This window comes from Erpetoichthys calabaricus, chromosome 15 (genome assembly GCF_900747795.2).
Source record: "Erpetoichthys calabaricus chromosome 15, fErpCal1.3, whole genome shotgun sequence".
NCBI classification, from domain to species: Eukaryota; Metazoa; Chordata; class Cladistia; order Polypteriformes; family Polypteridae; genus Erpetoichthys; species Erpetoichthys calabaricus.
Window position 1 is genome coordinate 83,227,884 of NC_041408.2, and position 11,172 is coordinate 83,239,055.

Below are 11,172 nucleotides of genomic sequence, written 5' to 3' on the forward strand. Positions count from 1 at the left end.
ACACATGGACCTTTCTAAATGACGTCCAATCCATTCCCTTTGCCACAGGTGGACTCCAATCAAGTTCTAGAAAACATCTCAAGAATAAAAAAAATAAAAAGCCAACCCAACAGGGGTCACCTGACTGCCACAGCTGAGGGTCTGAATATGATAATGAGGGATTCCAGGTTTTGATTTGTAATGAATGGGCAAACCTTTCTGAGTACCTGTTTTCACTTTGTCATCATGGGTTATTGAGCGTAGACTGATGGGTAAAAACGGCAAATCGGTCCATTTAAAATGAAATCTGCAACACAATGAACTGGGCAGAAAGTGAAGGGGTCTGAGTACTTTTGGAATACTTTTACTGTATTACAGCTTTGACATTTTACTGGTATAAGCGAGCTAAGCAAGACCTTGGGGCTCCATGGCCACCCAAAGGAGACCGCCCTGCAGCATTTCACCCTACAAAAGACCCCTGGTTTACTGCTGTTTTTACTTTGTCATATACAAAGTATAGGGAAAGTATTGGAATCGTTCAAAAATTCGATCTCGAAGTTTTAGACTTCCCTGACTTTCTCGTACATGAAATGTAGGAAAAATATTGGAATCGCCCAAAGATTCGATGTTGAGATTTTGATTAATCTCGATGTTTTAGACCTCCCTGATTTTCTCGTACATGAAGTATATGGGAAGTATTGAAATCATCCAAAAATTTGATGTTGAGATTTTGAAGAATCTCGACGTTTTAGACCTCCCTGACATTCTCGTTTACATAGTATAGGAAAAGTATTGGAATCGTCCAAAGATTTGATGTCAAGATTTGATGAATCTCGACGTTTTAGACCTCCCTGACTTTCTCGTTTACAAAGTATAGGGAAAGTATTGGAATCGTTCAAAAATTCGATGTCGAGATTTTGATGAATCTCAACGTTTTAGACTTCCCTGACTTTCTCGTACATGAAATGTAGGGAAAATATTGGAATCATCCAAAGATTTGATGTTGAGATTTTGATTAATCTCGATGTTTTAGACCTCCCTGATTTTCTCGTACATGAAGCATAGGGAAAGTTTTGGAATATTCCAAAGATTCGAAGTCGAGACTTTGATGAATCTTGACGTTTTAGACCACCCTGACTTTCTCGTATACAAAGTATAGGAGTTGTCCAAAAATTTAATGTCGAGATTCTGATGAATCTCAACGTTTTAGACCTCCCAGACTTTCTTGTACATGAAATATATGGGAAGTATTGAAATCCTCCAAAAATTTGATGTTGAGATTTTGATGAATCTCGACGTTTTAGACCTCCCTGACTTTCTCGTATACAAAGTATAGGGAAAGTATTGGAATTGTCCAAAAATTTGATGTTGAGATTTTGATGAATCTCGACGTTTTAGACCTCCCTGACTTTCTCGTATACAAAGTATAGGGAAAGTATTGGAATTGTCCAAAAATTCGATGTCGAGATTTTGATGAATCTCGACGTTTTAGACCTCCCTGACTTTCTCGTATACAAAGTATAGGAAAAGTATTGGAACCGTCCAAAGATTTGATGTCGAGATTTTGATGAATCTCGATGTTTTAGACCTCCCTGACTTTCTCATACATGAAGTGTAGGGAAAGTATTGGAATCGTCCAAAGATTCCATTTTGATGAATCTCAACGACTTAGACCTCCCTGCCATTTTTAGAATTAGATAGATAGATAGATAGATAGATAGATAGATAGATAGATAGATAGATAGATAGATACTTAATTAATCCCAATGGGAAATTCACAAATTATGTCTGTGTGTGTGTTTGTGTATGTAAACACGATAACTTGAGTTCGCTTTCACTTCGGTCAACCAAATTTTGCATACAAGTATTAGGTACAAAACGTAGATTTCTATCAACTTTTTGGCTATTTCCGCTAACCGGAAGTGGTACTTTACCTGTTATTCATGCAGCTGCATTGTTCGAATTATTATAATAATTTTTCAATATATTATTAATTTGGTTTGATTTGTTGTTGATGATTTTTTAACATACATAATATAAAAATATAATCATTGTCTTGCAGTTTACTCCTCAAATATCCATCCCCATATCTGAGTATACGAGAAAGTCAAGGGGAGAGCACTCCTGATTTTTTTTACTTAAATAGAGGAGGTCTACATTGATACTGGTGACTGAAAATCCCCAAAAAAGCAGTGTGTGAAGACTGAAAACACAGGAATGGCTGCTCTGTGATGTCAGCTACAGGGATTTAAATCATTCCGAAATCCTCAATGCCAGCCCCAGTTATTCCTAAATGGAGAGTACAGAGATGAGACCTGAATGGCCTGAATCACAAATAATGCACCTATAAATAAAAGTGGACAGACAAATACACTGAAGAATTGAAGACGGCTGCCCTCTGATACTTACTGTGTCTCCTTTGTCCCCCTTTTGTCCTTTCTCTCCGGGGTCCCCCTTCTCAAACAGAAAGTGCATTAGTGAACAAGTCTGCATAAGACAATGGAAAACACATGCATTTAACCCCTGAATGGCCTGCTCATGCATTTAGCTTGATGGCTGCAATGCCACACTGACTGATGGCATTCGGAAAGCGAGAATCAGTCTGAAGCAGAGGACGGTGTGTGAGGACCCATTCCGATCGATAACGTCGATTCAGCAGAACTCTTTTGACAAAATGGCAGACCACATACGTGAGTACACCAGTGGAAAATAAGGGGAAGTGCATTTAGGGCTAACAGAGTTGTGGGGCTTTGGAACAAACTACCAAGTCATGGAGTTGAAGCAGGAACCCTGATGACCTTTAAGAAGAAGCCTGATGAGGTATTGGGACAGTGTAGATATGAGCTGAAGAAAAGAGCCTGATGGTCTCCTCAAGGTCTCCTCTCGTTAGTCAGATTGGCTGGATAATTGAGCAGGAGCAAGTCAGACACGTCAACTCATAAAGAACAATGCAGGATATTTAGAGATGGAGGTGGCGGTGTTGATTTCTCAAGGGACTTTGGTTATGTAGTCACCTTAAATTATAGAACAGAGGAAGATGGCAATGGAAAATTCAAAGGGAAGCAAAAAATGTTATTATGCTTCTCTAGACAATAAAACAAACCACTATATGTAATGTGTGTGTCCAGTCCATCAGAGCAATCTGATCGGTCAGTTTGGCTTTGGTGTGACTGGTCAGTTTGGCTGTGGTGTGTGGCGATTGAAATACACAAGGAGCTGAAACAGGTGCAGGACGCACACTGAGAGTCGCCTTCAAAGACAGGAAGTATAAAAGCAGACAGGAGAGGAGAAAATCACCTTGAAAATAACAATCGAGTTTGAGAAGCAGGCTTAACGGATATGCGATTGAGAGAACGGAGTGCCGATCTAGAGAAGTTCAGGGCGCATGCTGAAGGTACACGTAGGGCCAGAAATAGAAAATATTTTTAAATGATTCTATTACCTGTCTTTGACAGATGGTATGCCCAGTATACAAATAATATGATCAATATTATTTACAATGTATCGACACATTTCATGTATCTGACGATGCGTGTTTAGGGTCCTTTTTCTTTTTTTAAATCCAGTGTGCTAAGGCTCAGGTTCTGTGGGTGTGCATGGTTGTGGAGTTGGGTGGCTACATAGTATGGCATTGTGGAGATGAGCTGATTGCTTAATTAGTTCAGCTGTTCCACATTGGCACCATACAGGTGGTACTGTAGGTATTTAGAGATCCTCACCCACAAAGGTATAAAGGAGAGTCTCCAAGTTTCCGTCTGTTGCTCCTCACCGTAGGACTCTGATAAAAGATAAAGGATGAGGTAGATGGGCAGAATGAAGACACTGCACAAAGGAGTCTTTGATATCGTGAGTCGTGAGAGTGCACAGTCCTCAATCACACTCAGTCAGGACTCCAGATGGCAGGAAGTTGCACCACTTTGCTAAGACGGGGGTGGGTCAGCCTTAATCAGGACCTCATGACAGATCTCTCCACTGTGGGTGGCCCTACCAGGGGGTACACGACTCCTGATGGCATCACTCAGGGGATCAATGATCATGCAAACTACTCTGCCACGTTAAGGTGCTGACTCAGTGGAAGGCACCTTTTCAGTATAAACCCAAAGAACCGTTCATATGCAAGCAAGGGTAACCGTTAAGTAACAAAGCATTCGATCATCCACCTTTATATGTGTCCATCCTTTCGCTATGTCTCTGTAATTTCAAAAGATGGAGCATCACAAATATTTGTGGTAATAAAATGCACTGCATTTGTCATTCCAACAGACGGCATATCACAAACATTAACACTACTTTTATGAATCCTATACCAAATGGCATATAACAGGGACATATGCATTGCAAATGTTAACGCTGAGGTCTACATTGATTAGACAGGTAGCACAACTATTATATAATAACAATATCAGTTTAATTGAAAACATCAATGGCAACATCAGTGGAATCAGCAGTGCAGAAAACTCCTCACCACCAGCAGCTTTTAAAACAATTTTAAGCAGGATGAAACAAGCGGAGGATAAACTTACAGATTCACTGAGGTGCCCAAGTCCATGACTGATTGCTGCCTGCAAAACAGAAAGGAGAAGTCAACTTTTAGTGTTGTCCTGCTGCATGTGGGGCTGCAAAATTTGGAGGTCCTGGCCGTCTCGTCCCAAACAGGAGGCAAAAAAGCAGAAGGTGAAAGAATTAAAGTAGTCAAGTGTTAAAATATTAAAAATAACATCAAAGCAGTTATTTAAGTCATGTGTTTGGGACAACGATGCATTTCTCCTTGATTTCCCCCTCTGCTCCACAGTTTAAAATTACAAATCAAACAATTCAGACATTGTAATTAAAGTGCACACTGCAAGAGGCAGACCACACAAACAGGATGCAAGACTACAGTTTGTGAAAAAGAACTTCAAAGAGCCTGCAGAATTCTGGGAAAAGGTCTTGTGGACAGACGAGACAAAGATAAACCTCATCAGAGTGATGGCGAGAGCAAAGTGTGGAGATGAGAAAGAACTGAACAAGATCCAAAGCAGACCACCTCATCTGTTCAAAATGGTGCTGGGGGTGTTAGGGGGTGGGCATGTATGACTGCCACAGGTCCTGGCACAGTTGATGATGAAACTGCTGAAGGCAGTGGAACAGTGAATTCTGAGGTGTGTAGAAACATCTGATCTGCTCGAGTTTCAGTCAATGCCACCAAACTCATTTGACGGCACTTCATCTTACAACAAGATAATGAGCCAAACGTACTGCTGAGACTACACAAAAGTTTGTCAAAGCTAAAAGGTGGAAAATTCTTGAATGGCCGAGCCAGTCACCTGATTTCAATCCAACTGAGCAGGCCTTCCATATGCTGATGAGAAAAGTGAAGGGGACATGCCCCCGAAACAAGCAGGAGCTTTAGATGGCTGCATTAGCATCAACAGAGAAGATCCTCAGCACCTGCTGCTAGCTGTGAATCGCAGACTTCAAGCAGTCATTGCATGCTGAGATATGCGACAAAGAACTAAATATGACAACGGTTTTAATAGATAGATGGATATACATTATTGGTCCTTAAGGGGAAATTAACACTTTACAAAAGCTCATGAAAAAAATATATTATATATTATTAGCAGCGGGTGGCACAGTGGCGCAGTGGGTAACACCGCTGCCTCACAGTTGGGAGACCTGGGGACCTGGGTTCGCTTCCCGGGTCCTCCCTGCGTGGAGTTTGCATGTTCTCCCCGTGTCTGCGTGGGTTTCCTCCGGGCGCTCCGGTTTCCTCCCACAGTCCAAAAACATGCAGGTTAGGTGGATTGGCGATGGATTATTAGCAGCTGGAGATCCACAAAGGGAGAAAAATGAATCACGTATCATAAAGTAGTTTTTTATATTCATGAGCTTTCAGCCCCTACCAGGCCTTCATCAGAGGATAATGCTTAGACGTACAAGCAGACGGATGCAGACACAGGTTTAAAAGCACCAAGAAGTATTTTCATTTTCTTCTTTAAAGTGCCCCAAAGCACCTCCACCACAATAAACAGGTAATAACTATAATAATCACACAATACTGAACACAACAATTCTCCTCCTCTCCTCCCAGCAGCTCTGTCACACTCCCTCCCAACTCCGGCTCGCTTGCTGAGTCTCCACCAGTCCTTTATATAGTCCTTGACCCTGAAGTGCTTCTCCTCTTCTGTTCACGTGACTTGTCAGCACTTCCGGGTCAGATGGAGGATCACATTTTTCTTTAGCCCAGAAGTACTTCTGTCCTTCCGTCCCCATGACTTGGGAGTACTTCCGGGCTATATTGGAAACAGAAATCCCCTTGTCTTTTGATAGCTCCTCCTGGTGGCCCCCACGACACCCAGCAGGGCGGTGTCTCCGAACTCCAAGTCCCATAGTGCCCTGCGGGAATCCGGGGTACCACTGCACTCCATGGAAGCTGCCATCTAACGTCTTGGGGGAAGCAGTGTTGGCAAGTTGCTGCCTTCCCCCATCCATCTATTCCAGGGGCATCCCGGCCGGGTTGAGCTGCCGGCCGTCCATCACATGATATATCAAGTATATATATTATACATATGTTATATGTAGTTCCAATAAGAACAGTACGCTGCTATGCTAACAACAAGCCATGGATTACAAGTGGCATCAAGGGCCTTTTGAACCAGAAGAAAAGGGCTTTTAAAGGCGGTGATCAGCATGAACTCAAGCGTGTGCAGAAGGAACTCCGAGTCCAGCTCAGGGCGGCGAAGGAGCAGTACAGGAGAAAGCTGGAGCAGAAGTTGCAGAATAACAGCATGAAGGAAGTGTGGGATGGGATGAAAATCATCACTGGCTGCAGCTCGAAGCGGGGTGCCACCATCGACAGAGACATGGAGAGAGCAAACCAGATGAACAACTTCTTTAACAGGTTTGACCACCCTAACCCACTCTCACCTCGGAGTACTGCACCCTCCACCCATCCTTCTGCTGATACCAGCATTGGAGAGAGTTTCCCTCCACCCATAATTACAGCAGCCCAGGTAGACAGAGAGCTGAGGAGACCTCATGCCAGCAAAGCAGTGGGTCCAGATGGAGTATCGCCACGACTGCTGAAGGCCTGTGCGTTGGAGCTGGGGAGTCCTCTACAACGCATCTTCAACCTGACCCTGAAACAGAGGAGAGTCCCGAGGCTTTGGAAAACATCTTGCATCACCCCAGTCCCAAAGGTATCACACGTCCTAGTGAGCTGAATGACTTCAGGCCTGTCGCTCTGACGTCACATGTGATGAAGACCATGGAGTGCCTGCTGCTTCACCACCTGAGGCCACAGGTCCGTCACGCTCTCAAACCTCTGCAGTTTGCATACCAGGAGAAGTTAGGAGCGGAGGATGCCATCATCTACATGCTACACCGATCCCTCTCCCACTTGGACAGAAGCAGTGGTGCTGTAAGAATTATGTTTCTGGACTTCTCTAGCACCTTCAACACCAACCAACCTCTGCTCCTTAGGGACAAGCTGACAAAGATGGGAGTAGATTCATACCTGGTGGTATGGATTGTGGACTATCTTACAGACAGACCTTAGTATGTGCGTCTCAGGAACTGCAGGTCTGACATTGTGGTCAGCAGCACAGGGGACTGTACTTTCTCCGGTCCTGTCCAGACTATATACATCAGACTTCCAATACAACTCGGAGTCCTGCCACGTGCAAAAGTTTGCTGAGGATGCTGCTATCGTGGGCTGCATCAGGAGTGGGCAGGAGGAGGAGTATAGGAACCTCATCAAGGACTTTGCTAAATGGTGTGACTCAAACCACCTACACCTGAACACCAGCAAAATCAAGGAGCTGGTGGTGGATTTTAGGAGGACCAGGCCCCTCATGGACCTCGTGATCATCAGAGGTGACTGTGTCCAGAGGGTGCAGACCTATAAATACCTGGGAGTGCAGCTGGATGATAAATTGAACTGAACTGCCAATACTGATGCTCTGTGCAAGAGAGGATAGAGCCGACTATACTTCCTTAGAAGACTGGTGTCTTTCAACATCTGCAATAAGATGCTGCAGATGTTCTATCAGACGGTTGTGGCGAGCGCCCTCTTCTACGCAGTGGTGTGCTGGGGAGGCAGCATAAAGAAGAAGGACGCCTCACGCCTGGACAAACTGGTGAGGAAGGCAAGCTCTATTGTAGGCATGGAGCTGGACAGTTTGACATCCGTGGCAGAGCGATGGGCGCTGAGCAGACTCATGTCAATCATGGAGAATCCACTGCATCCACTGAACAGGATCATCTCCAGACAGACGAGCAGCTTCAGCGACAGACTGCTGTCACCGTCCTGCTCCACTGACAGACTGAGGAGATCATTCCTCCCCCACACTATGCGACTCTTCAATTCCACCCGGGGGGGTAAACGTTAACATTATTCAAAGTTATTGTCTGTTTCACCTGCATTTTTTATTACTCTTTAATTTAATATTGTTTTTTTGTATCAGTATGCTGCTGCAGGAGTATGTGAATTTCCCCTTGGGATTAATAAAGTATCTATCTATTATATAGTGCCTTTTACCTATCTATCTATCTATCTATCTATCTATCTATCTATCTATCTATCTATCTATCTATCTATCTATCTATCTATCTATCTATCTATCTATCTATCTATCTATCTATCTATCTAGCCCTCACTCACTGACTCACTCATCATTAATTCTCCAACTTCCCGTGTAGCTGAAATTTGGCAGGCTCATTCCTTACAGCTTACTTACAAATGTTAAGCAGGTTTCATTTCGAAATTCTATGTGTAATGGTCATAACGGTCGACAACGTCCGCCATGTTAAACTTTCTTATTTATGGCCCCATCTTCACGAAATTTGGTAGGTGGCTTCCCTTCACTAACTGAAACCGATGTACATACTTATTTCGGTGGTATGACGCCACTGTCGGCCGCCATATTGAACGTTCCAATGGTCTTTGTTACTTATGGGCCCATCTTCAAGAAATCTGGTATGCGGGTTCCCAACGCTAACTGAATCCTACTTACGTACATATATACATCCATAGCCTGTAGCTCAGTCGCCGTGTGGTCCCCCATCCCCACGCCTCCCACGTAGTTTGCTGCCTGCCTATATAAGGCCGTCCATCGCTCCAGTCTCTTCATTCCCTTCCTTGCTTTGCCACGATATTCACGTCTCCCTGCTGATAACTGCAGCCTTTTTATTCAATCCACGGCTTCTCTGCTGTTTTATTGTTCGTTTATTACGATTATAGTTATTGTGTAGGTATTTTAGACTTAGTTTACATTGTTCAGATACCCATTTCCTTTATCGTTCCAACCGTACCCCCATTAACATGTCTATCGAGGTGCTCACCATCGATCAAAGAACTGTCACTTACCGAGTGGTTTCCATACCCGGAGATGGCGCCTGCCTTTTCCATTCTCTGTGTTACATATTGCACGGCCATATCAGGCTCACTCTTGATATCCGGAGGAACATTGTGTCTTAAGTACTGAATGACTGGGACAGGTTCAAGGTGTGGACTGATGACGGTACAGAAGATAATTATACTACACAGGAGCACTAGAAGAGTGAAATGCTTAAGCCCTTCACCTATGGTTCTGCATGCGAGTTGATGGCTGCCGCTGAATTGTTCAGTTGTTGCTTTCAAGTGTACCGAAATGGCCAAATATTTTACACCTTTGGACAACCGCCAATGCCACTTACAAAGCCTTCTTCAAAATGTTTACCCCAATCTACAAAATCTCCACGAAAATGACGTGTCATGGTTGAGGGAGAGAGCTATCCTGACACTAATAAATGACATGACTACGACTATAAACCACATTTTACTTCAAGAACTACCTTCACAACCGAAAACATATCAGTCTGTGGATTCAGTTGTAGAAGTGGAAGATGCGGTGCACTATCCGGTAGAGTTTCTCCACACTCTGAATCCTCCAGGCACTCCTGAGCATAATCTAATTTTGAAGGTTGGGGCACCAATAATGTTACTGAGAAACGTACAGCCACTGAAACTTTGTAACAGCACGAGACTTCAGGTCACATATCTGCAAAAGAACCTAATTGAGGCAACTATTTTTACTGGCAGTGGCTCAGGGGAGAGAGTTTTTATTCCTCGCATCCCCGTTATACCCTCTAATCTCCCATTTCAATTAAAAATGCCTCCAATTTCCAGTAAGGCTCTGCTTCGCAATGACAATTAATAAGTCTCAGGGACAGACCCTACAAAAGGTTGGCATTGATTTGAGGCAAGATTGCTTTTCACATGGCCAACTGTACGTTGCATGCTCAAGAGTAAGCTCAGCGCACAGCTTGGTCATATTACAACCGGAGGGCCGAACTGACAACGGGTTATACAAAGAGATCCTTAACAAATAAATATTGGTACACTAGTCATTTAGCCCGTTACAATAACGGGCGCTAGAACAATAGTGCATAAACATTAGTAGGAACAGTCTATATTAAATGGCAAGGGTCTTTGACCTCATTCTTTTTGTTGGTCGTATTTTTCTTTCTTTCAGCCTTTCTTTTGTTGATGTTTACTTGCTGAGCTGAACGTTCTTCGTGGGCTGCCGCTGTGTATTGTGTGTCTTTAATTTTCTGTGACAGCAATACTGTCTTGTATGGCTCTATTCAATAAGGGCTCGCACAAAAAGGCGAGCTTCAAAAGGGCGACCTCAATTGAGCGCGGCGAATAAAGGCGTTCGTAGATAATTTAGTTCAAATGGCTCTGGAATATGTGAAGAGCAACAAAGGTGCAGATCTTTATTTACGCGCGCCTTTATTCGCTGTGCCCAATTGAGGTTGCCCTTTTGAGGCTCGCCTTTTTTGTGCACGCCCTTATACCGTCTTGTACATCTGCTGGCTTGTATGTCCGTAATATACCTTTAATTTTCTCTGGCGGTAATACAGGCGTGCGCGTCGGTAATATGCCTTTAATCTCCTCTGACAGTAATACTGGCTTGTATGTGGCTGTAATATGCGTCACTGTATTGTGTACCTTTAATTTCCTCTCGCAGTAATACTGGTTTGTATTTCCGTAAAACGCCTGTAACTTTCTCTGACAGTAATATCGCGCATCGCACTTCACCAGAAGACACCCACACATGGACACCTGGACGCACATAGGGATTTTATATATATAGATTTTCCCTCAGTTTAAAAAGGTTTACTTTTCTTCTTAATAAAAATTTTAAGGCAGTACTTTGCCGCTGCGAA

The 11,172-nt window shown here is 43.4% G+C and overlaps 1 protein-coding gene across 1 annotated transcript in view; it reads right to left on the reverse strand.

Annotated features, from left to right (window-relative positions):
• LOC114665758 (collagen alpha-1(XIX) chain-like) overlaps window positions 1-9,026 on the reverse strand; it is a 150,162-nt gene extending 141,136 nt beyond the window's left edge. The window contains exons 1-3 of the mRNA XM_051919254.1: window positions 8,988-9,026; window positions 4,503-4,541; window positions 2,389-2,433 (exon numbers count right to left, since the gene is read on the reverse strand). Of these exons, the coding sequence (XP_051775214.1) occupies window positions 2,389-2,433; window positions 4,503-4,541; window positions 8,988-9,026 (123 nt within the window). The remainder of the gene's footprint in view (window positions 1-2,388; window positions 2,434-4,502; window positions 4,542-8,987) is intronic.
• Window positions 9,027-11,172: the final 2,146 nt, after the last annotated feature.